Source organism: Rhincodon typus, chromosome 10 (assembly GCF_021869965.1).
Source record: "Rhincodon typus isolate 14 chromosome 10, sRhiTyp1.1, whole genome shotgun sequence".
NCBI classification, from domain to species: domain Eukaryota; kingdom Metazoa; phylum Chordata; class Chondrichthyes; order Orectolobiformes; family Rhincodontidae; genus Rhincodon; species Rhincodon typus.
In genome coordinates, this window is record NC_063341.1 from 2,809,991 (window position 1) to 2,836,925 (window position 26,935).

Consider the following 26,935-nt stretch of genomic DNA (forward strand, 5'->3'; position numbering starts at 1 on the left):
TTTTAAAAAAAAAAGAAACAAAGTCTTGAGAGAGATAGCTCTTGGAAGGTAATACGATTTTATTTACATTGCGGGGATTTTACAAGCAAACAGAATAAACTGCGATGTGTACTATGGTTTAGTTAGAAGATTCTGGAATTTCATTTTGGTTTGGGCAGCATCGTAACAGACTTGAATGAAGCTGGATGTGTTTCTCTTGAAAAAGGAGAGATAGTTAGAACTGTTAAGAAATAAGGATTATAAATAAGAAATAAAGAATTTAGTTCAGAAGGTCTAGGCCGGTGTGATTGGTTAAAACCTCGGAAGGGCTACTCGAAGCTTCGAAAGTCTAAGCTCAGTTGTTTGAAGACTCAAGGAAGAAGTTATCAGATCCCTAAAATGGTGAATTAAAGCCACAGTTAAATTAAGCCCTACAGATGTGGTGACGGGAATTATCTCATGAGACTGCTGCAAAGGAGTACCTTTGGGATAAATAGGATTCTATTTTACCATGTCTTTCAAAATCTTTAAACTTGTGTTTTATGTATGTTATAAGCAAAAAGTTTGATTTATTTTATTTTCTCCTTCATTTCTTTTGCATAATAAACTTTTGATTTGAAACAAAAACTGCAACACTGCATGCTTGCGTTTCAGTGAAAGGCCACCTCGTTAAAATCAAAATAACATAATATGACCTAGCAAGCCAATTTTCAGTCTGGCGAGATCTGACGTGAGGATCAACACAGCTGGAATCATAACAGTAAATGGAAGCAAGTGAAGCAGATCCAGAAAAGTTAAAAGTTATGGGTTTTTAGTCTGCATGCACAAATACTGGTTCAGTGAGAACCCAACAATAGCTTTCATTTATATGGTTTCCTTGGCTACTTTAACATCCCAAGCTTATCACAACTGTCTTAAAGGAGAAGCGAGAGGTGGAGGCAGAGGGGCTGGGCAGACGAGACCAAAGCTTAGAACCTAGACAGCCATAGACACAGCCACCAATGACAGATTAATGGAGGCAACCACGATGGAGAAACACAGATCTTATAGGAGTGGTGGAGTGGGTGACAGATTGGGGCAAGGGCCATGAGTGGTTTCAAAAATGAGAATGAGTGATTTAAAATGGAGATGTTAGTCAAACCAGGAGCCAAAGTGGGTCAGTGAACACAAAAGGGGGTATTGGTCTGTTAATGTGAGAAATTCAAAGAACTAAACACCACAGGGGGTATCTGAACTGAAATGGAAGGAGGTAACCAGCAGAATCACTTGGAATGACATTCTACCCAATACTAACTTTTATGAAGGAAAATATGGGATGGATGCAAAAGTAGCACTACATCCATTACGCCAGTTTCCTGGTTAGCAAGTTTGGATAAACTTCTCTGCTGCATCATCAGCTGAACCTCTAGCATTAGTGAAAACCTGGCAGCAATGACCTGAAAGCAGTTTACAGTTAAGATCACAGAACCAGCAAATTCAGTGCTTCTTCAATACTAACATAATCCACTTATTTTATTTAATAGGCAATGTAGCAACAATCGGCAAGATGCTCACCGTGATGAAATGAAGAAGTCAATAAAAGAATCTTCAAAACAATATAAAAAAAGCATTCTGAAGCTGCAGGAATGCATTTCTGCCATTCAGTGACACTATTGAGCTCTGGGTAAAATGCTACAGCAACACATGGAACTGACAGACCCAACTGTAGAAGGGGAGCATTTATATATAAATATCTATGATCTATGATCACAACCACTGATTACGTAATCAGCCTCCCTTGTGATAACCCATCACCATTTTCCTACACACATGTAGGAAAATATTTGCAATCATTTGTAGTAAAAGTCAGTTATGGCTTGAGAAATCAACAGGCTTTTTCCTTTAAAAATATTAATATGTACAGTTCAAAACATTTACTTCAGCATCATTGACCTTTTAGGATCAGAATCTTACAGCATTCAATGTGCCTGTGCTGACACCATGATTGCCTTATTCCCCTCCTCTTTTTCCAAGGCATCAGATATTTTTCTCCCCTCAAGTATGTATCCAACTCTTGTTAAATTACTTTTGAATCTGTTTCCAGAACCCTTTCAGGTAGTGCATTAGAGATCACTATTCCACTTTTTGTTCTTCTGCCAATTGACTTAAATCTAATATAAAAATGAAATAACAGTGCTAGAAGGTCAAATTTAAAAACTTGGGGGAAGTGAGGAAACATTACTCAGAACATCTTTTGTTGTCCTAATGCCTTGCTTCTTTGCTTTTGCACCAACTGTTGTCATTTAATTTCTCATGGCTCCACCCTAGCGCACACAGGGTGTGTCTTGTCTTTTATTCTTTTACTCATCACCCACATGTTCAAGTGTGCTTATTTGCTCAGAAAAGACAGTTACTCACTCCAGTGCCTGCTCATTACCTTTGATATGATGGGATCTTCCTGCTCGAAGCTGTGCTGCTCTGGGAGGAGAGGAAGTCATCCTCATACATAGCTGCTACTTCAGGACTTGTAGACATCAGGGGCTGCAGGGTTGGTGAGCTTCTGCCAGATTCTTCCTCCAAACCTCCTGTTAATACAGGTATAGTGCCACAAGGTCACAGGTGACAACTTTCACTAGATCTTCCAAAGATCTCTAAAACACAGGCCCTTACCCTCCATTCTCTCTTCATCAATGGGAGAAATAGTTAATATTATTCAAACAATAAACAGGTTGGTCACAATCTAACAAATATCTATTACAGATCTTCCCTCACCCTCCACCTGTCATGTCAAACCATTCCCCTCTACCCACTGGACCTAAGTACCCAATTTTTGTCAGAGCCCAAACAGTCTCACGTCAGCTCCCAGGCACCTAACAACCCATCGACGAGGTATCTCCTCCATAATGCTTCAGGCACCAGGCAGCCAAAGGCAGAATCCCAAGGTCCACACTACTTAAGCACTATCTAGCTACTTCTCCTGGAATCTGTCAACATGGGCAACAATTGAGAACAACATCCCACATGGTTGTGACAAGCTTCGCAAGATAAAAAGCATTCTCTATCTAGACATGCTCAAGAGCAAGGAGCAACTGGGTGAGATAGCGGAGGCTCCACACTCCAGCATGTCAGAGGTGTAAAATGGATTTGCGGAGATTGGGTTTCATATCCACCTGAAAGCATATAGACCCTTACCTTGTCCAGTGAACTGGTAACTCTTTGTAAAGATATTAATCACACTGTGAGGACTTCCTTTGGCCAGCTCTTCCCAAGGTGCTCGGCTCTTGCTTCCCACTGGGTGTATTTGCAGTGGTTGGTACTTTTCTGCTTCTTTCTGGAAATCTAAAACTGGTCTGGATGAGCTCAATTCTCCTGCACAGAATTCCTTGTCCTTTAGCTTTTCTGTTGATCCAACAGGATCTCTGCATCTGGGTAGACCATCCTCCTCAGAGAGACTTCCTTCACTCAGCAGTGGCCCTTCACTGATTGACCCTTCACTAGAATGGGGGGAATCAAACTGCTTTTTTTCTCTGCTGAGCTTTTGCAAATCTTGCTCCAGGGCCTCAAGTGACCTCTTGTATGTGTTTTCCCAGTTCACTTCCTGTTGCCTGTCTGTCCCTGAAGTCCTGGCCTCTACGTCTGCTGTTGTTGTTGTGGAGGCTTGACAATGGGGTGACTCACCAAACTTTTTAAATTCATAAAGACTGCTGACTCCTGGTAGACCATCCACATAGGTAGTGAGACCCACATTGGCTCCTCGAATTCGATGCATTCTGGGTGAGATGCTGTCCTCACCACCGTCACGGACTGGTGGACTGACAGGCTTTACCCAGCACCCATCATCCCATGCGGTCTGGAGCACATCATGCTCAGAGCTCTGCGCAACACCGTAGTTGATGCCCGCACCTGCAAGCTTTTTGGCTCCATTCTCAATTCGATTGGAGAGGGAGGCTGCCATTGCCTTCAGTGCCTCAATGCGGTCTAGTCTACTTTTCTGCGGGGCTATGGGCTTTTGTGTACCTGCTGTATAGTCATATGGTGAGAAGCCAGAGGATGGATGAAGAGAAGGCACCTGCCCTTTCGATGGAGCTTCCTTCCTATTTGCTGCTGCTTCCAAATCCTCGGGCAACAGATTTTGAGATTCCGCATTCGGTAGATGCAGGTGGTTGGCTCCACTGCCAGTGTGGGCTGGTTGGGCTGTAGGGTTCAACCGATGAGTCGGCATCCACGTGGACTCCAAACGGTCATGTCTGAAAAAGAAGCACAGTTCTTCAGAAGCAAAAATTGCAGCAATTTTAGTTCCCTTAAGCAAGTCATGTTAGCCCTGGCTCAATGTAACAATTGTGCTCGAGTTAGATGGTTCTGGGCTCCAGCTCTACTCCACAGACTTGATCACAATCTACATCACACCAGTACAATACTGAGAGCCCTCAATCAATAGTATGGTCACTAGAAAACAGGTGATCATATTGCTCACTGCAAGATGCCACAAATATGAAACTGAATGCCATGTTTCCAGGATTAAACCAGTGACTGTATAGAACAAAAGTGATTCATTGTTGTGAAGTAGTTAGGTACTATGCAAATGCAAGTCTCTTTAAATTTCAAAATCTGGTCAAAAGTGAATACTCCTTCAGCATGTTAAACAGGTTTGGAAAGCCTGATGAAGGACAGGAAATATGGGTGTGTCAAAGAGCAAAGAGTAAATATACAAACAAAAGCAGTGGTCAGAAGACAGCAGTTCCAGTTTCACTTTCTTATGTTATGAAAAGACTTGGGAGACCACTGAGAAAATCACTACCAAATCTGGTTCTTCTGACCACAATTCAGACTCACATTCTGCACTTCAACAGCAGTGGCAATTCATTAATTTCAAACAGGTAACTGTGGGCGAGAAACCAGCAATCAGTAAAAACCTAAGCCCGTTATCGCTCAATACACTCGTATAGCTGGAACCCAGCAATAATTTATTTACTATTATTTGAAGGGCAAATAATTAAGTGAGGACTGGTCAATCAATATCAATTATGCCCCCAAAGACTTTGGATTAAACTTATGAGAAGATGTAAATCTCCAGTCACAAAAGCTAAGTGGAGCCTGCTACAAAGTCAGTTAGTTCACTGCATAGAATTATCTAAAAATGCCAAGTCACCCAGTTATGTGAAGCTTATCCTTCATCTTTCTAAACAGTGACTCATACAGGTTTTGCTGTCACTGTGAAAGTAAAATAAAAAGCAAACATAAAAAATAGGAATCCTCACCATTGCTACCCTAACCTTTTATTAGGTGTGGCTTTAAAAAGCAGACTATTCTAGAAACACTTATCTAGTTAGCAACATACTGTTGTGACTGCTGCTGTTATTCTAAGATGTGAAGCGCTACACAGTTCCATCACTTTCAAATCAATTATTGCACATTGCACAACACAAATGGCATTTAAGAACAGTATCCTGCTCGAGCTGGAGATACAAAATGAAACAGGTTGGGCTGCATTTATCGTCAGCAGTCATTTATTCTCTAGGCTGGTGATGTGATTAGGAACCGAATGGTATCAATGTTTTGTAAAGATATAATTTAACTATATAATATTGTTTATGCTTTTGCTACTGCAAGTTGCATATGCTGAAAGGGAACTCACTGGAACTTGCAGTAACCCTGCCAAGGAACATGCTAAAAGGAATAGTACATTCAGTTTGAAAAATTAACAAACAAAAGTACTATTTAGTTACATATAGATTTTCAGAAGGGTTAATGTAACATTCCGCAAACCAGCTCCTCGATTAGATGCAGTCAGCAAATCATGACCACCAACAGCAGCTGTGACCTGAAAAGCTAAGATAGAAGAAAAGTAGGAAGGATAAAGATAAGCTTATGGTTTTGTCATGCTTTTAATGCAGTTAGGAATCCCAAGGTGTTTCATAGGAAAGTTCACAAACAAATTGTCACACCTACACAAGGAAATATCAGGACAGGTAGCCAAAAACATAAAAACAAACAAACAATTAGGTCTTAAACAGCTTCTTAAAAGGAGCCAAGATGTGGAGGTGCTGGTGTTGGACTGGGGTGGACAAAGTCACAAGTCACATGACATCAGGTTATGGTCCAACAGGTTTATTTGAAATCACCAGCTTTCGAAGCACTGCTCCTTCACCAGGAGCTCCTTTGCCTGACAAAGGAGCAGAGCTCCGAAAGCTGGTGATTTCAATTAAACCTATTGGACTATAACCTGGTGTCATGTGACTTCCATCTTAAAAGAAGGAAACAAGCAGCAAGGCAGGGTTTAGGAACAGAACTCCAGAGCTTAGGGCTTTGGCAGCTGAAGGTACAATCACAAATTATGATGCAATTAAAGCAGAGGCCAAAGTTAGAGGAGCACAGAAATTTTGGCAATGGTTGTAAGACTGGAGATTACGGATGTCTGTAGAGTGGCAGAACAATGGAAGAATTTGCAAAGGGATGAGAATTTTAAAATGCTGGGCTATTAGCGTAGGTAATTTAACAAACACTAGGGCTGGGCAAATGGATTCAGTTGCGAGAAATACTGATACAAGTCACAATATGGGCACCAGAATTTTGGATAATCTAGGGTTTATGAAAGGAGCACAACATGGAAGTCAGCTGGGGCAGCACTGCAATAGTTGAGGTCTAGAGGTAGCAAAGGCATAAATTAGAGCTTCAAAAGCAAATGAACTGAGGGGCAGGGGTGGGGAGGGAGATAGATGATGTTACTGAGGTAAAGAAGAACATGAAGCCACAGGCTCCTTACACTATGCATTAAAGGTGACAGCCATGACAGAATTTCACAAGCCTGCAAATACATAGAATCAAATGTGAAGTACAAGAATCAGAGTTCTCCTTTGCACTTTAAAGGTGCCTTACTGTACTGAGATCTTGACATATGGCCTGAAGCAGGAAGTCACGATGCTGATTCATATCAGCAAATTGATAGCATTACTTAACAAAATCCCACATAGTCACATTGAAGGATATCTATTTTGGGCATTTAAAATTTTGGGTATAATTATAGCTTTATGACAGTGGTGGTGGAACAGTGACTGCACTCAGCGCAAATTTTAGCTTCCACTTGTCAGCTCAGGCTTCGTACAAATGACTCAATGGGAAGGCAGGGAAGGCAACACTAAAATCTCTGAAGTTTTTCTTTAAAACATTAAAAATCCTATTTCAAGTTGTCCTTTCCCATATATCACTATCATATACAGTAAACATTAAACTTAAGTGGAGCCAAGCAATTGACTTTGAATTCAGGCCAATAAATACAGCTGCAGAACCATTTATTGAAAGAGTAAAACATCTTTGATAGTGATCTGTATTGTCAATCATTGGTAATTTCTTCAAAATAGCGCTGAAGTAGTTCTGTAATGGTCTGATTCATATAAGGCATGGTAACTGGACCGCTTAGTAAGTGAATTTCCAAAATGCTAGTTTCAGGTAAAACAGAAGCTGAGGACCTTGAGATAGCAAACTAGTCAAGATTCCCACCTCTGATCCTCAGCTAGTGACCCATGCTGCCTTTAGTTAACCCTTGATTCAAGGAGAATGTCTACACAGGGTTGAGAGTTTTTGCATGTTTTCATGAAACTGAGCAGCATAATTCACGATCTGCAGATCTTTGGGTACATGGGAATGGATGTCTCACAAGGCAGTGTGATCCGAAGTGCAGGATTTGCTTCCTTTACTTTCGTTCTCTGCTGCTGCTCTGCCTCATCATTAAGTCATTTGGATTCATACACAACGCAGCTCGATGGACAAGTTTGAGTGATGGTAGCAAGCTCCTCCCAGTGTTGATGTCAATGTTGCTGAGCTTAAGAGTTTCAGAGAATTTTCTTTCTCCTCCCTAAACATTGGCCATTTGAGAGTTGAGAACACAGGATACAGCAGGGGAGATGCAGTCTTCCCATTGAGTCAGAATGACGCAATGGCACATTGCTGGTGGAATTCTCCAGCGATCTTTTGTGTCATTTGTACACAGTTCAAATTTCACTGCAGTACAGGAGTATGTAGCGATAATTGCTCCGAAGGCTAAGAATTTTGTTCAGCTCCATAAGTTTTTGTCATTGAATACGCGCTGCCACAGTTTGTAGACGTTGGTGTAGCTGATCTAATATCGGATATTCTTTGTCAGTAATGCCCTTTTGAGAAGGGTGGCTGCCAAGGGATCAGAAATGTTGGGCAGTAGAATATTATTTGGTTGATCAGTTCTGAATTATGAGTTCTATTATGGCAATGCTCAAGGACAGGTGGACTCTCTCATCTGCAGAATTGATCAGACTGAGTAGTCCCCAGACCTGGTGCAGTGTGAGCAGTGACAATCCAATCATTTGCAAACTGTAGGTCTTATGTTTCTATGGTGGTCAGTTTAATTTTGGCACAGAGGTAGCCAAGAATGAAAAGCTTTCCAACTCCAGAAATTTAGGTGGTATTTAATACTAACACTGGTCGATAGTTAACCTTTGATGAGTTTTCTTTTTTAAAACTAATGTCGATCAACAAAGTCAAGCAATAAACTTAGCAAACAAGGAGGCTAAAGAAATTAATCTGCTGCTTGGTCTGCAGAGGTCCTTAATAACGTGCAGAATATTAATATGTCTTTCCACAAGTGTATAAGTTGGTACCGAGGTCTCATTGGTAGAGGTTGGCCACATGGGTATCTTCGGTTGTCTTGAACCTATCTGCAAAGACTATTCTTGCCGTGGAGGTGAATTTGAGGAGGTGAACAGCCACTTACAAGTAGATTGCCAACTGTATGGGGTTTGTCACATGCTTTTGTTTGACCTCAATCCATATTTGAAGACATGGTTTCAAATTTCCCCTCAAGACAGCTGCAGTCCTGTTTGCTAAGTGGAAATAACTGAGCAGCCTACCAACATCTTCAGGAGCAATTTGGGAAAAATACAGCAACCAGAACGTACAAACACAGGACATTATCAAGCTTCAAATGCCTTAAGTTGTTTAATCACATTAAAAGGTTCTACATAAAATGAAAGCTGTTGTTCTTTGCTGAATAATCCTTGCACGTGAATTTGCTGAGAAATCTTAACTACAAAGGTGCAAAACAAAGTTCTCCTACATTTAAAAATGTAAAGCACAGCAAAAAAAAAATGAACAAGTAACAAGGCTATACAAAGTGGAGCCAAATTAACACAAGATGCCAAAGGAGAGTCATTTTCAATTTGGACCAACAATTACAAAAGCAGAACTTGAGGGGTTCTGGTGAATTTGATAAATGTACCACTTAAGCTAAATACAACGCTGATTCGGAGACTAAGTGGGTGTACAGAAAAACAAGCTGAACAATTCCAAGTAGCATGTGAATAATTATATGATAATTCTGGAAACACATGAAGCAGCAAGAGTCATTTTGAGGGAGTATTGGGAATAAATACCACAGCATACCCACGGCAAAGACTTGTTCATCACAGCCTAAGGAAATACTAAAAGGAACCAAATAGCCAACATCAGAATAAAACTTATGAGGGATGATCTAAGCTAGGGTTCTTCAGCCTCTCAGAAGTTCTAAGATATTTGATTACATCAAGACAGCAAGACAAGAAAACACAAGATCAAGGACAAATCCAGAGAGATTATGTTTATTTACAAACAGACTAATCAATGGTTAAAGCAGGCTGATAGGAAAGGTGGTTGAGGACAACCTACTCAGACTCATTCAATAAACAGGGAGCTACTGTAACAGGAAGTGCGAAACTAGACTGAACTCAAGACATTTAGTTAGCTGGACAATACTTTCTATTTGTTATAAATAAATTAAGCAACTATATGTTTGACTGATAAGGAATAATGCAGATCTGCAAAATTAAAGACATTAACAGTTTTCACAAAGGAACTAGCAGGTCAACATCTTGATTTGCTGTCAATTTGTCTTTGACTTCCACACAAACTTTATTTTTGATTAGATACAAAACCATACAAGGCATTAACCAGACCGCACCTAGAATATGTAAACAGTTTTGATCCCTCTTTGAGGAAAAATATATTAGTATTAGAAGCATTCCAGAGAAGGTTCACTTGGTTGGTTCTGGGCATGGAGAAATTTTCTTATGAGGAGAGTCTGAGTTGATTTGGCTTATGCTCAATAGCATTTAGGAAAGCAAAAGAAGATCTCATTGAAATATGCAAGATACTTAGGGGCCTTTGTCAGGATAGATGCTGAGAAGTTGTTTCCACTTCTGGGAGAGTCTAGGATCAGAGGGGTCAATCTCTTTCATTCATTTAAAACAGAGATGAGAAGCAATTTCTTCTCTAAGGAGGTTATAAATCCATAGCGTTCTTTATGACTGAAGGCTGGGACATTAAGCATGTTCAAAACTGAGATGGACGGATTTAATCAGCAAGGAAATCAAAGGTTGCGGGAAGCCAAAAAAGCGCAGTTGAGGATGATCAGATCAGTGAATTGTGGAGCAGAGTCAATGGGGTCAATGGCCTACCACTGTTGCTACATCCTATGGTATTCTAACATTTATTTGAACGGAGGCTGCATGGAATTCAGTTCAGGGTAGACTTTGATCCTATGGGATGCATTGGTTGAAATGTGCTAAGATAGTTTAAAAGCATACCTCTGCAACCTGTGCGAAGGTTCGGAGAGAGACATGTCACTACTCGATGAGGCACTAAGGGGCCGCTCTTGACCTTTGTTCTCTTTGTCAGATTCTCCTGAAGGTTGATAAACAGTCTTTTGCTGGACAAAAATATGAAGCAAATATTTATCAGAAAGTCCTAAACAGTATGCAGGTAACTTTGGTGGGTTTTTTTTTTTTTTTTTAAAAACAGCATGTGAAACATCACATCATTAAGATTGAAATATGGCACGTACAAGCTGTTTGTTGCTCACCAGATCAGACAGGACCACATTAAGCACACTCTAATTTAGGGCCGATCGGCAAGTTCACGGATGATAGAAAAATTGGCAGGGTGGCAGTAACGGTAAGGAGGATATAGACAGGCTGGTCGATGGGCTGATCAGTGACAAATGGAATTCAATCAAGATAAATGAGGTGATGCACTTGAGTAGGACAAACAAGGCAAGGGAACACATGATAAAATGGTGGAACCCTGGGAACACTAAGGGACCTTGATGTGCATTCCCTTAAGGTAGCTAGAAGGGCAAATAAAGTAGTTACGGCGGCACGTGAGACATTTGCCTTTATTAGGCGAGGCAGAGGGTTTAAGAGTAGGGATGTTATGCTGGAAATGTATAAAAATTTGATTAGGCAATGACTAGAGTATTATGTGTAGATCTGGAATTCACATGAAAGGAAAGATGTGATTGCGCTGGAGAGGGTGCAGAGGAAAATTACCAGGATGTTGCCCTGAGCTGCTGAGTTTTAGTTATGAAGAGTTTAGATAGACTGGGGGGCTTTCCTTTGAGTAGAGGTGACTGAGGCGGGGAAATGATTGACATGCAGAAAATTTCGAGGGGCACAGATTGGGAGACAGGTAGAAACTATATCCTTCAATGGAGGGATCAATGACCAGAGAGCATAGACTTAAGGTAAGGGGCACAAGGAAAAAAATTTACACCCAAAGACTGGTAGGAATCTGGAACTCACTGTAAAGGTAATTGAGGTAAAAACGCACATAACATTCAAGTAGTATTTAGACGTACATTTGCGATGCCAAGGCATACAAGGTTATGGACCAACAGCTGGAAAATGGAATTAGAATAGTTAGTTGGTTGATTATGACAGGTGCAGACTAAATAGGCAGATGACCCTTTCTCTGTGCTATGGATCTTTATGATTCTAATCTAACAAAATCTGCTCACCAATCTAAAATTACCCTTGAATTCAAAAGATAACCTGATCCCTCTGCTTACTACCAAAATGTCTCCTTAATCTCTTCTCTTCCATGCCTTCCACCTTCATCTCAAAGAAGAATCAAGGAATCCAATCCTGCCTGTAGCGCACACTATCTGTACTTCTCTAATCAGGTTTGCACCCTGAACTAACATTGAAGCTGCCCTAATCAGGATCATGAATGACACTTTCTGGGACTGTAGCTCCCTTTATGACTTCTCTGTAGATAGCTTCTACCTTTTCCTCCAATTTGCTGTTGTTTTGGAGGACTATCTATTTTCCAGTTTTCAGTTACCCCTTCTAATATCTCCTCTTTAACTTGTCTGATTACTCTTGTGAAGTTTTCTGCGTTTAAATGCTGTAAAAATGCAAGTTGTTATCTGAACCACACCTTCAGTGGCAACACAGCTGGCTAAACAACATCTCACACCTGCTACCAGACCACAACAAATTTAATAAAGCTACATTAAGTTTACACTTAACTGAAGCTTTCAACAGGATCTGGTAGTCTCTACCCTCAATACCTTGTTACGTGACAAACAATTCTAGCTCGCAGCTCTGAAACACCTTTCCAAATCACTATTGGTACTGCATTCTCCCACGTTCCACTAGTGCAGGAATCCCTGCAGGGTGCTGCTCTCCTTGCTTTGTCACTCTGCAACCTCTTACACTTATGACTGCCACCTGGAAGATTTTCAATTAGAACATAAAACAGTGCAACTCAACACCAAGAGAATGATTACCTGTCTCTCCTCCAGCACTGCTTCGTGGTGTGATGGCTCTTCAACCTTTGCTGGCTCAGACACATATTTCGAGAACGTTTCCTGTAAACGTCTCTGACACATTGGCTCTTGCCTGGGCTTTGAGAAGGCTTCTTTTTGCTTTCTGTAGAGTTCCTGCAGACGTTTGTTCTTTTGTTCCATTGCTTCCTTCTGGGCTTTCTTCTCCTCTGTCTGCCTCTTCTTCCTCTCTACCTGCTGCCTGGCAATATATTGGCGCACTTCCTCAGCATCATAGTGACGCAATCGCTTCAGCTGCATTTCTGTGCTCAGGTTGAGCCTCTCCTGCTTCCTCTTAACTGGGCTCACACTTCTCGAAGAGAACCGGATTCCAATTGGTCTCTTACCTTCTTCCAAACCAACCTTGTCTTCCGGATCTTGATGGGATGACTTCATCTGAAGGTCATCGAGAATCCCTCGTACTTCTGCTGGCAGCACATGTGTATTCAGCATGTCCAATTCATTCTGCCCCTCTTTCTTTCTACGGTCAGTCTCTGGCTGCTGCTCAGGTCTCTGTCTCTCAGAACTCCTGGGACGCAACCTTTTAGAAGCTTCAAGCCTGGTGTCAGAGTCTGTTCTTGTGGTATTTCCTGTAGAAAGGGAATTTTAAGACTTTCAGTGAGAAAATTACTTCTTTTAGGAATGAGGTGGGTAGCTTTGCACTGATTACTGACAAACAATGGCAGCAGTGTACACCATCTACAATATGCACTGCAACAAATCAAGGCTCATTTGACAGAATCTTCCAAAGTCTCATATTCTACCATCTAGAAGGATAAGGACAACAGATACATGGAAACAACATCCCCTAAAAATTCCTTTCCAAGTCATTCACCACTTGGAACTATAATCATTTTTTCAGTGTCACTGATTTAAGATCCTAGAACACCATTCTTAACAGTGCTCTGAGTACCCCTACATCTCAAGGACTGTAGCAGGTCAAGAAAACAGCTCACGACTACCTACTCCATAACAATTATGAACAGACAATAAATACTGCCTTGCCAGCAACACCCACTAATCATGAAAAATAGATTATATTGAACCTTGCACACATTTGATTGTTATAACTTCAAAGAAAAACAAAGAATTATCAAGACAGAAACAGAAATTGCAGGGGACGAGGGAGAGACAGGGTAGGGTGAGGCGGAGAGACTGTAAAGCTTTAGCACCAACCACCTTTGCAGTTGGCTTCCACCACATTGTTAAAGCTGACTCAAAGATACTATTCACTATGGTAAGGCATTCAAATATCAGGGGACAGAGCTGACATCAAGGTACTAGTAGTAGTCAAGTGACATTTGTTTTCAAGCCAGTGAAGCAAATAATGGTAGAAGTTCACATGATGTGCATAAAAACCTGAGTAACAGTAAGACAACAGGTAACTGGGTTGAGTTAGGAATAGGATGATCTTCATTGGAATTCACATCCTTTGTCCTTTCTGAAAACTTGAACAACACTGCTCACAGCTTAATTCTCAAAAATACTAATCATGCAGCTCAAAATTACACTAACCTAGACCTTTATAATTTATAAAATTCCATGTTTCTGGTACCAAAAACCTGAAATTCCAAGGCTTTAACTAAACCTGTAAATAATTTATTTTTCTTTATTCGTTAACTGAATGAAGGAGTTATTATCTAGGCAGCATTTATTGCCCATCTCTAATTGCCCAGAGGGCAGTTTTACACTCAACCACATTGCGGTGGGTCTGGAGTCACATGCAGACCTGACCAGGTATGAATGGTAGTTTCCTTCCCTAGAGGACATTAGTGAACCAGATGGCTTTTCCGACAATCGGCAATGGATTCATGGTCATCATTAGGTTCTTAATTCCAGATATTTTATGAATTCAAATTCTACCATCTGCCATGGCAGGATTCGAACCCGGGTTCCCAGAGCGTTAACTAGGTCTCTGGATTAACAGCTCAACGATGATACCACTAGGCCATTGCCTGCCCAAATCAAACTTTACATGCTGTTTGGGGGAACTGGGGCTGCTGGAGTGGAGAACGGAAAGAATCGAATGTTATACAAAGAAGTCGGCAGAACCTCTCCCATAAACAATGTGAAAGACATATTGTTGTAAATAATGTGGGTGACAGCAAGTATGTTGCTTATTCATGTCTCACTCCTAAAACTAAAACACAACTAAACTAGGTTCTCAACTCCAATATAAATTACACATCATTGACAAAGCCAATCACAGCATTAACAACTGTTAGTGGGTGAACAGATGAACATGAGCAGGGGTCAAAATATTCAAGATCAGCCAAGACAGAAGGTTTGAGCATTCATCAGCTACTCACTTGGTCTGGCATTCCTCTCTCTCCCAGCTCTTGTGCTGGGAGCCTTTTCATTTTCCTTCACTGTTTTAGGTGCAGGTCCCAAAACCATCTTAACCAACTTCTGGCCTTCACGCCAGGAGCCTGTGCTGATAACATGAGCACCTGAAAGAAAAGAACAGCACCTATGAATTGAAGTCCAGAGAAGCCAGGTTTTGAATCATTTAACAATGTCTTCATGCTCACAAAATGCTCATTCTTTGAAGTCTACACAAGTCTTCAAAGCACATTTCCCTAGCATAGAACAAAAATACTCAAAATCCAACTCTACAAATTGCAGTTAAAGCCAACAAAGTCCTGTGAGCAACTGATGAGAACTCAGTCTTCCGCAACTTCATCACATCCAACCTTGTCTTCAGGAGCTAAAAGACATCAGCAAAGGCATATTCAAGAAATGCTAACTTATGTACCTGCTCCTCAGAGGAATCTACCCACATCCTTCAGCTTATGCATCCCCATACAAGTCCTGTTCTTTCAGAACTCCTCACTTCCTATTTCCCATCATGTTAATTGCACATAGAGTTCAATCCATGGCTCACCCAGTTATCAACCAGCACAGATTAGTTGAAATTTCCAATGATACTCAACCAAAATCACCCTTTCAAATTTCTACTAATGCCTTCAGCTTCATGCAGGATGAGCCACGTAGCAAACAATTTCACTATTCTGGCTCACTCCCACATTATTACTAGACAGCTACCATAATCGCAAATTTTCATATCCAGATTGATATTCACTTAGTTCAACAGGCCTTCTTCCCTTTAACAAGAGTCCAAGGCATTTACCAAGACTCAGACAGCACATCACTTTCACCTCTGAACTAGCAAACTGCGGGTTCAAATCTTACATATAGAAATTGAGGACATAATCTAGGCTGAGATGGAAGTGGAGTACCGAAAGAATGCTGTATAATCAGGGTGCTGTCTTTTTGAATGAGACCAAACCAACAGATTGCTTTCTCAGAAAGATGTATAGGTACAGCAGTATATTGGAAGAGGTGGTGTGAAGGGGTTTGCTGCTCTGTTGGCTACTATTTATCCCTCAGTCAATATCAAACAAGTTAGCTGATCATTTAAACATTGTTGCTGTGACAATGCTATGCAATGACATCAAAATCTTTGTTTTTAAATCTTTTCAGTCTCATTCTCCTTCCCCAGACAATCTTCTGCTATTATTTTCTTACCAGTATTCCGATTATCTCTGTCTGCATTCCAGTTAGTTCATGACAGCTACTCTGCAATATTCTTTTGAATCATTTGTTACCATCTATCTCCTTTCTTTGATAAATCTAGGCTTATTTTGATCTTGTCCTCAGTCTTCCACTTCAGCATGCCTATTTCCGAATGGCTGTTCACTTCACTCCCTAATAAAAACCTCTCAGATCTACATGGTGGAATCTAAAATTAGTCATTGATATTGGGATTCAACATCTTGCTGCCAAATGAACCAAAGTAAGCCTTAAAGACGAATCTCTAACAGTATTTGACAACAGTCTCCAATTCAACTAGAGAACAAACATATCTGCAGTCTTATTGCAAATTTTGCCATTATAGAATGTCCAAAAGAACAGTCAACAAATTAATTTTGCAAAGCGGTCGGTCGGTCGGTCGGTCGGTCGGTCGGTCGGTCATTGTCATGCGGGCAAAAGGAGCAACCAATCTGAATTTAGGAGTTTGGATAAGAGATCAGTAAGGTAAATTGATAGTGAATCTGTTTCTGCAAAGTGCAGGTTAAGAGATGGTTGGGACACTCACTGGATGAACTCCTTTATTCTTCAAATGAACTATATCTCTTGCATCTTTAATGTAATAAGATGACCAAAAATGATACATGGTAATGTAGTGGATTCTTCTAGATCGCTCCGAACGGGCAGTCAAGAGACCATAAATTCATGCTGTGTCTATCACCAGCACTTCTGCAGCAGTGTATTCAGAGACAGCCCGCATTATGCATTCTATGTCCTAGGATGGGGCCTCAACCAACAATCTTCTGACTCAGACACAATGATGCCATTGAGAGTCAAGCAGAGATGTAATTCAGTCAACTGCAGCATCCCAATGATGCCTGCACCATTAAAGCTAGCCCCACCCAGGAATCAGTGTTCCTTATCTCCTTACAAACCAGGGTGTTGAACTGTAGTAACTGCAAGATGAGGCTGTCTGAGTTGTGCTGCGGACTAATGTACAGGAGCTGGAAAATTATTGTTTCAGTCCTTACCACCAATTCTATTAAGTAGAATTACATAGGATAGGGATACAGGTGTTTATAAAACAATTCCCTAACATGCATAAAATCAAATGGTCATGGCAAATAATCTGAGTGTTTATATACATATATATATATAAAATTAGCAGAAGAATAACCTCATTATGATCAATGAACAACCGCCTGAAAAAATGATTTCTAAAGCTCAGCCAAGAGCACGAAGCTGTTAAAAGCAGAACCCTGCTGCTTGCTTTCTTTCAGCTACGAGGCTATTAATAGGAAGTGCTGATGAACCATCCATAACCAGTGTCAGGCAGTGCAGCAAATCCCCACTCCAGACCACCACCCCCACCCCCACCCCAGCCTCTGCAAAAAAGGCAAGGCTTCAGAAGACTTCAGTTCACTGCAACTGCAGGGCTTTTGCTATATTTAGCACACAAACAGCACAACTTCTAGGTTTTCCTGAGACAGGTTCTTTATAAGATCCTGTGCTACATTAAAAGGAACACACACAGGAATCGGGGCAACTCCCAAAGGCTTGCTGCGCATGCTTTTAACAAGTATAATAATAGCTTTAGTTAAAAAAGGATAATACAATATAGGCAAAGTACTTCATGGCTCTGAACAGCAAAAAATTGGGACAAAAATTTAAATCCTGCAGTACACTGCTACCTTAAACCCTCCCAAGAGCTGGGAATTAGGACTTAGGTTTAAACCCAATTTTCTATGCCAGGTGCTCCAAATAGCAGCTATACTATGAAAGTTGCAAAGTTATCAGAATTCATGAGCACCAGATATCTCAAAGTGTTTTTTTACAAAGTACTATGAAATGTAGTCATTGTGAAATGTATGAAACATGGTAGCAAACCTACACTCAACAAACCCCCTCAAACAGCAATATGATAATAAACAGATAACCTGTATTCTGTGACGTTTATTGAAGGATAGATGTCCATCTGGACACCATGGACAATTTCCTGTTCTCCTGTGAAAATGGGTTATGGGATCTTTTATGCTTCACAAGCAGCTGAATGGAGCTACAGTTTACTATCTAGTCTGAAAGACTGCGCATGTCAGACAGTGCAGTCTCCCTCAGTACTACAGAGGAACACAAAAAAAAGGTCACTCAGGTTGTCAAGCTTGCTCCTCCATTCAATACAATCATGGCTGACCATCCACTTCAGTGTCTTTATCCCAAACTATAACTTTAGGTAGAGATAGTAGGAACTGCAGATGCTGGAGAATCCGAGACAACAAGGTGCAGAGCTTGATGAACACAGCAGGCCAAACAGCATCATAGGAGCAAAAGGCTGATGAAGGGTCTAGGCCCGAAACGTCAGCCTTTTTGCTCCTATGATGCTGCTTGGCCTGCTGTGTTCATCCAGCTCTGCATCTTGCTATAACTTTAGGTAATTGGTATTTAGGAGTCTATCGATCTTTGTCTTGAACATAAGCAAAGACTGTACCTCCACAGCGCTCTGGTGCACAGAATTCCGAAGATTTACAAACCTCTTAAACATAAAAACTGATCTCCAGATGAAGTCTCACCAAGGTTCTACATAATTGATGCAAGACTTTGCTAAGCCTGTACTCAAACTAGACTGGCCGTGAGCGGGAGTGACATCATTTTTGGTGCTATGCATTCCAAACAGGACCAGGTTACCCTACACTAAGTGCCACCTTATTCACTAGCAAGTATCAAGTATTAGAGCCAACCCACTCATTCACTTTTTTATACTACAGTTCTCAGCACCAACAACCAGTTCGCCACAGTATAGTCAAAGGCGGGCTAATCCACACTACGTAAATGAAAGTTGGCTTCCATTTGGCTTAGTGGCTTATAGCCTCATAAATACAAATTTCAAAAAACAAGAAGCAGTATCTTAGTCACCAAGCAGCTTAGAAAGAGCAACTTTTGCTAAAGAATATTTTTCTTAAAAGAATGACTATTCTAGAAGAGAAGAAATTCTCCCAATTTTTCTGTAGAATCCCTAGTGTGGAAACAGGCCCTTCGGCCCAACAAGTCCAGTGACCCTCTGAGCATCCCACCCAGACCCATCCCTCTATAACCCACCTAAATCTACACATCTATAACCCACCTAAATCTACACATCCCCAACACTACAGGCAATTTAGCATGGCCAATCCACCTAGCCTGCGCATCTTTGGACTGTGGGAGGAAACCAGAGCACCCAGAGGAAACCCACGCAAACACGGGGAGAACGTGCGAAATTCCACACAGATAGTTACCCAAGGGTGGAATCAAACCTGGGTCCCATGGCACCGTGAGGGAACAGTGCTAACCACTGAGCCATCAAAAGTGGTTTATTGGTCATTTTATTTCCAGATTATTGTTGAAATCAAATTCCATGTGCCATGGCAGGATTTAAACCCAGGTCCCCAAAACATTACTCGGGTTTCTGGATTAAAAGTCTGGTGATAATACTACTAGGCCATCATATAACCCCTGATTGTAGGAACCAATATTAGCACTATGCAGCGAGAGCAGCACAGCCATATTTCAAGTGACGCTCTCTTTGCTTTATTTTAATAGTGCACTTCACTCGAACCCAAGAACAACATGACCTTCATTCTCCACCCCAGCCCTCGTGGCGAAGTACTGATTTAGACACAGATTTTCAACCCACACCCTTTTGAAACAGAACAGACTCAAATACAGTTCTCATTACACTCTTACAGTCAGCATGAAGCAAAATTATTAGTTTCAGCTGGATTTGGACCTTCATCTGAAAGAGGTCCAAACCTACCCCCACCACTACCCCCCAGTACAACCCAAACCAGAGAATAGACTTTCCAGAAGAAAATCCAGACAATAAAATCATATTCCTTTAAGAAGTGCTGTCAATCCATACCAATGATCACACAAATAAGGGTATGTAACAATCTTAAAAGTACTAACAATTTAATCAATAGATTAAATTTAAAAAAGAATATTGCAATGCAGAACATGCAATCTGGGCTAGTTCGATAACTCAAAGGACTATGTAAACAAGTTGCTCAGCAGGATTCCCAGAGCAAAAGTATTCAAATTTATCACAACCACTGTGTTAGGTGTGCTTCGATGTGACTGCCTACCTGAGTTAGTCACTTGAGACAGAAAATTCAAACTTTGCCGACATTGACGGTTGTGTCACTGGAACATCATGAATTGCACAGGAAGGTGAGCAGAATGTTTACCCACTGCCTGAAATTCTAGCTTGTCATTCTGAACATGACTCAGCACTAGAAAACTTCACAATGGTGGAAACAATTTAAGATTACAAATGATCTCACAGCAATACAAGCAAATGGAGTATTGGTTTAAGTGTGGGATTTTGAGAGTCTCTTGCTGCTAATATATCATGCATCCCTAGAGACAAGGCAGTGCTGATAGCCCACATTTGGATTTCAGAGAAATTCAAAGCTTTATTGAAGGGATAAAGATATCAAAAGGATCACACAGCAAATTGCCACACCAACTGCACATTTAATACCTTAATAATAGAGGTGAATACCACATGATATTGAACACAAGCTACCTTCTAACTGATGTCCAAAGAAACTGAATTATTATATCCTGTCATTTGACATTTAATCAAGTGAAATATGAAATTTAACCCAATGCCTTTGTGTGTTTTGTGGTAGAGGTCTATATGATATATAGAATACATAAAAGACAGCAGATCCACATTCTCATCTGAAGTCATTACTATATAATCAAAGGGCAACAGACATTTTGTCCTAGATGGAACTCAGTGCCCAAATAATTTATTAAATGCAGAAAACCAATTTAAGCAACCCTTAGTAACAAATATTTATTTTGTTTGTTGATTCCATTCATCCAAATGTCCAAAAAATGCAGTAATGGCTGTGGTTAGGTCATCAATGCTGATCAGTACAGTGTTTAGATTTCCTGAGTGTCAATAGTTAAAGATGGTAGATAAGCATCAGCCTCCATTATGCTATTGATTAAAACTTTGATTATTGAATTTGAGACAGATATAATGAGGCTTGAGCCTTCACTTGTCATTTACTAATATGCAATCAGAGTCACCTTGTCATGGTGAGTTGACCCACGTCACCTCACTGTGGTGACGTCAATTTCCATGGAGCAGATATATAATTATATTAATACAAGATTCAGTTAAAATTATTTTCGGATGTGTTTCGGATTTATTTTGGTTTCTGAGAAGATTCCAAGTATCTGCTCCATTTTGTTTCTGTACAAGTTTAAGGATGAGAATAGCTTGTGCTTCACCCACGCACACATGGTCTGCAAAGAGAACCAAGTTAGCGAGCCTTAAACAGAAAATCTGGTCCACTCACTTGGTTTGGTGTCAGGGCTTGGTGATCGAGCAACCTTTTGCACTTTCCGCACTGGTTTAGTGATTTTCTTCTCTTTAGCTTTTTCACATGCGGCTTCCTTCGTTTTACTGCTCTCTGTCAACAAAATAAAATAAAAATCAACTACTGAATGCAAGTGTGACTGATTAGTTTAGCATTTGACTGTAACTTACTTCAATTAAGTTGCAAAATTGCACAAAGGTGTAAATTATACTTCTCAATTTAATTAGAACAACAAATTGTTTCAAATCTTTTACAATCTGGATAAATCGACATTGTCTCAGGGGAGGTTTGGGAAAGGTAGAGAACACATTTAGTACAATGGTTATTGGGATGTGGGAATGTAGAGATGAACAGACTGGAGAATTGGGGCTGTTCTCCTCAGAGCAGAGAAGGTTAAGAGGAGTTTGATGGAGCTCTTTAAAGTTATGAATGGTTGAGATCAAGTAAAGATACACTATTTCCAATGCCAGAGGTGTTGACAACCAAAGGGCATAAATGAGCTGGTTGGCAAATGAAGCAATGGTAACATGAGAAAAAAACTTTTACTACATGAATCATTTAGATCTGAAATTCACTGTACAATCGGGTTGTTGATTCAGATTCAACAGTTGCATTAAAAGATAAGTACATGAGAAAATAAATTGAAGGATTATGGGGATCGAGTAAGGGAAAGGCTAACTAAACTGCTCTCTAAGAGACCTTGCACAGACTTGATATGCTGAATGATCACCTTCTCTGGTGTACTGTTCTATCAAATAGCTAACAATATGCTTAGAATGGGTCAGTGAAATAGGAGGTAACTATAATTGCTGAATTTTCACTATTTCAACATAATGGCAAGTTGCATTAACTCTCTGAAGGCCACTTCAACTCCATATGCGCATGAACAACAAATCTCCGCAGATTTTTTGAAAAAGAAAAATTGCTTATATTCATACAATTGCATCCAACAGCCAATGTTCCTGCAAAACAGTTAGTATAAAGTACTAACAAAAACAAATTGCTGGAAAAGCTCAGCAGGTCTGGTAGCATCTGTGGAGAGGAGTCAAAGATAACATCTCAGATCCATTGACCCGTCTTCAGAACTGGAATAGGGTAGAGCAGTGGATGTTGTCTACATGGATTTTAATACGGCTTTCAACAAGGTCCTCATGGTACACTCATCCAGAAGGTTGTAATGCATGCGATCCATGGTGGCTTAACCATGTGGATCCAGAACTGGCTTGCTCTTGGACGGCAGAGGATAGTGGTGGAAGGGTGTTTTTCTGGCTAGTAGTCTGTGATCAGTGGTGTTCCGCTGTGATCTGTACTGGGGCCTCTGCTGTTTGTGATATATATAAATGACATGGATGAAAATGTAGATGAGTGGGTGAGTAAGTTTGCAGATGATATGAAGATTGGCGGAGTTGTCGATAGTGTAGAAGGTTGTCAAAGGATACAGTGGGATATACATCAGTTGCAGATATGGGCAGAGAAATGGCAGATGGCATTTAATCCGGGTAAATATGAGGTGCTGCACTTTGAGAGATCAAATGTTAAGGAAAAGTATACAGTTCACGGCAGGACCCTGAACAGCACTGATGTACAGAAGGACCTTGGGGTTCAAGTCTATAGCTCCCTGGAAGTGGTCACGGAAGTAGATACAGTAGTAAAGAAGGCACATGGCATGCTTGCCTTATTGGTCAGGGAATGGAGTACAAAAGTCAGGATGTCATGTTGCAGCTTTATAAGATTTAGGCCACTCTGAAGAGTACTGCGTTCGATTCCGGTCACCACATTACAGGGAGTATGTGGAGGCTTTAGAGAAGGTGCAGAAGAGGTTTACCAGGATGCTGACTGGATTAGAGGGTATAAGTTATAAAGAGAGGCAAGAAAAATTTGGATTGTTTTCTCTGGGGTGGCAGGGGTTGTGGAAAGACTGGATAGAATCTACAAAATTATGGGACACAGTTGATGGTCAGAATCTTTTTCACCCCTAGAGCTGAAATGTCTAAACCTAGGGGCCATGCATTTAAGGTGAGAGGGGGAAAGTTCAAAGGAGATGTGAAGGGCAAGTTTTTTTTGCCCCCCAGTCAAATTCACCAAAACACTCCTTTCCTTGTCCCACTTTTATTAGCAAAGCTGCGCTCTAATTCCACGAGCATGTCTGATCATTTCTATGTTTAGCAGCAGCTTGGAAAGTTATTCTAAGTATGGCCCTCAAGACTCTGATCAAAGTTGCACTAAAAAGGAGTGTACAAGCATAAAATCATTCGTTCAAATGTGAAAAGTTAGCTCAAATACTTAAAAAGGAGACAACAGGTCTCCTGTTTGCATATGATTAAATTACAGGCAATATCTCTCTGAAGCAGTTCCATTGCAAACACAGTCTGGGTGCAACTTCCAACCAATCCAATGAGAGGAAACAATGTCACCTATTCTGAGCAGCATTTTCCTACCAGGACACTGCTACCCAATTGATCTATGCAGTTATACAATCCAATGTAAAATACTGGCGTTGCATATTACACATGAACACACAACCAAGTTTCAGTTTAACAGGGGATGGAAAATTAGTTAAGTTGTAGGATTCATGTAACATACAACAAGAATTATGCCAGAGTAATAATCAGGAGGCCCAGTTAATATTCCAGGGACCTGGCTTCAAATCTTGATAATGGAAGGTGGAGGAATTTAAATTCAATTCAAAACAAAAGTCTAAAATTAAGAGTTTAATAATAATCTTAAACACCCTATGAAATGGCTGAGTAAGTTGCTCAGTGGTTACATTCATCAAAATGTTGCCAAAAAAATAAAAACAGACAGACCACTTGGCATTGATCTAGGCACCAGAAATAACAATGGCAAAAAAACAGCCCCTGTCGATCCTGCAAAGTCCTGCTTACTAACTTCTGGGGTCCGCTTCAAAATTGGGCAGCTGCCTCAAAGCTAGTCAAGAAACAGCCTGACATTGATAATCGAGAAGCAAACCTTACAGATAGTATCCCAGCGACCACTGTCACTATCCTGCGATATGTCCTTTTTATATCAGCATGACATATCCACGTGACAGTAGTGGCATATATTGAATCCTCAACAGTGACTCCAGACCCCATGAAATCTCTCAGCGTCAAGTCAAACATGGGCAAGGAAACTTCCTCCTGTACCATCCTTTTTTGGCTAATGAATCAGTACTCCTCCATGTTGATTAATACTTGGAAGGAGCACAGAGGATGGCAAGGGCACAGAATGTACTCTGGATGGGGGATTTCAATGCCAACTACCAAGAGCAGCTCAGCACTACTGTTGAGTCCCACAAGACATTGCTGCTCCTGGTTTTGAGGCAGGTGGTGAGGAAACCATCAAGAGGAAAAAAAGCATACTTGACCTCATCCTCACCAACCTGCCAGCTGCAAATGCATCAGTTATCAAGTCAGAGTAAAACAGCACAGAAACAGACCCTCTGGTCCAATTCGCCCAAGTCGACCGGATATCCTAAATGATCTAGTCCCATTTGCCAGCATTTGACCTACATCCCTCTAAACCCTTCCTATTCATGTACCCATCTAGATGCCTTTTAAATTATGCAACAGTACTCACCTCCACCACCTGCTCCTCTGGCAGGTTGTTCCATACATGCACACCCACTGCATGAAAAGATGCCCCTCAGGTCTTTTAAATCTTTCCCATCTCACCTTAAACCTATGCTAGTTTTCGACTGCCCTAACCTGGGAAAAAGGCCTCGGCTATTCACCCTCTCCATTCCCTTCATGATTTTATTAACCTCTGTAAAGTCACCCCGAAGTCTCTGATGCCAAAGGGAAAAAAAGCTTCAGTCAATTCAGCCTCTGCCTATATCCCAAACCCTCCAACCCCGGCTTGTAAACCTTTTGTAAACCCTTTCAAGTTTAACAACAATTTTCCAATAGCAGGGAGAAATGATTGAATGCTGTATTTTAAAAGAGGCCTCACCAATGTCTATGACAGAATCAGAAATCCACCGCATAGTCCTAATAGAAATGAAGACCTGAGTTCACGCGTATGGGCAGCCATGAAGTGCTGTGGGCCATCAACAGCAGAATTATATTCCAACGTAATCTGCAACCTTGTGGTCCAGCACAACCCCATTCTACTATTACCATCAAGCCAGGGATCAACTCTGATTCAATGGAGACTGCAGGAGGACATCCCAGCAGCACCAAGTATAGCTTAAACAAAAAGGTGTCAAGTTGGTCCAGCTACAAAACAAGACTACTTAAGCAGCAAGTGACAGACAGAGCGAAGGGATTCTACAACCAGTGAAGCATATCTGAGCTCTGCAGTTCTACTTCATCCGATCACGAATGGTAGTGGACAATTAAGCAATTCACAGAATTAGATGACTCCATAAATATCCCACTCTCAATGATGGTGGAACACAGAATATCAATGCAAAAGTTAAGGCTGAAACATTCACAACCATTTTTAGCCAGACGTCCAGACTGGGTGATCCATCTCAGTCTCCTCCAGAAGTCCCAGCATCATCGACGCCAGTCTTCATTCAGCCAATTCAATTCACTCCACATGATCTCAAAAAAAAAGGCTGAAGCAATTAATACTGCAAATGCCATGAACGCTGACAACATTCTTACTATACACCATCCTCTAAAACTTTCCATGCCCTTAGTCAAGCTCTTCCAGTACAGTTACAACACTAACATCTACCCAGCAATGTGGAAAATTGCTCAGGTATGTCCTGTACAGAAAGTTCAGGACAAATCCAAACTGACCAATTACCACCCTATCACTTGATCATCAGTAAAGTGATGGAAGGTGTCATCAACAGTGTTATCAAGCAGCACCTGCTCAGCGACACCCAGTTTGGGTCCCGCCAGGGCCACTCAGCTCCTAACCTCATTACAGCCTTATTTCAAACAGAGGCGAGATGAATGTAACTGCCCTTGATATCAAAGCTGCATGTGACGAAGTGTGGATTCAAGGGGCCCTTGTAAAACTGGTTTCAACGGGAATTGGAGGAAAACTCTTCACTCGTTGGAATCATACCTGGCACATAAGATAGCTATGGTTGTTGGAGGTCAGTCATCTCAGCTCCAGGACATTTCTGCAGGATTTATTCCGGGTAGTGTGCAGGTCCCAGCCATCTCAACTGTTTCATCAACAACATTCCCTCCATCATATGGTCAGAAGTAAGAATGTTCGTTGATGATTGCACAATGTTCAGCGCCATTCATGACAACTCAAGATACTGAAGGAGTTTATGTCTCAAGATGTGAACAACATACAGGCTTGGGCTAAAAAGCAGCAGGTAACAATCACAAAACACAAATTCAGGCAATGACCATCTTCAATAAGCGACAATCTAGCTTTCACCCTTGACATTTAATGGTGTTACCATCGCTCAATCTCCAACGATTAACATCCTGGGGATTAACACTGACCAGAAACTCAACTGGATTAGCTATATAAATACTGCTGTGGCTACAAGAGCTGGTCA

General features: G+C 40.9%; 1 protein-coding gene across 3 annotated transcripts in view; it reads right to left on the reverse strand.

The window, feature by feature from the left end:
- The window catches only part of cep350 (centrosomal protein 350), a 122,860-nt gene that overhangs the window by 73,470 nt on the left and 22,455 nt on the right, over positions 1–26,935 (reverse strand). For all 3 annotated transcript variants that reach the window (XM_048601910.1, XM_048601911.1, XM_048601908.1), the window contains exons 7-12: positions 21,442–21,555; positions 14,875–15,015; positions 12,530–13,155; positions 10,548–10,669; positions 3,151–4,205; positions 2,396–2,543 (exon numbers count right to left, since the gene is read on the reverse strand). In XM_048601910.1, the coding sequence (XP_048457867.1) occupies positions 2,396–2,543; positions 3,151–4,205; positions 10,548–10,669; positions 12,530–13,155; positions 14,875–15,015; positions 21,442–21,555 (2,206 nt within the window). The remainder of the gene's footprint in view (positions 1–2,395; positions 2,544–3,150; positions 4,206–10,547; positions 10,670–12,529; positions 13,156–14,874; positions 15,016–21,441; positions 21,556–26,935) is intronic.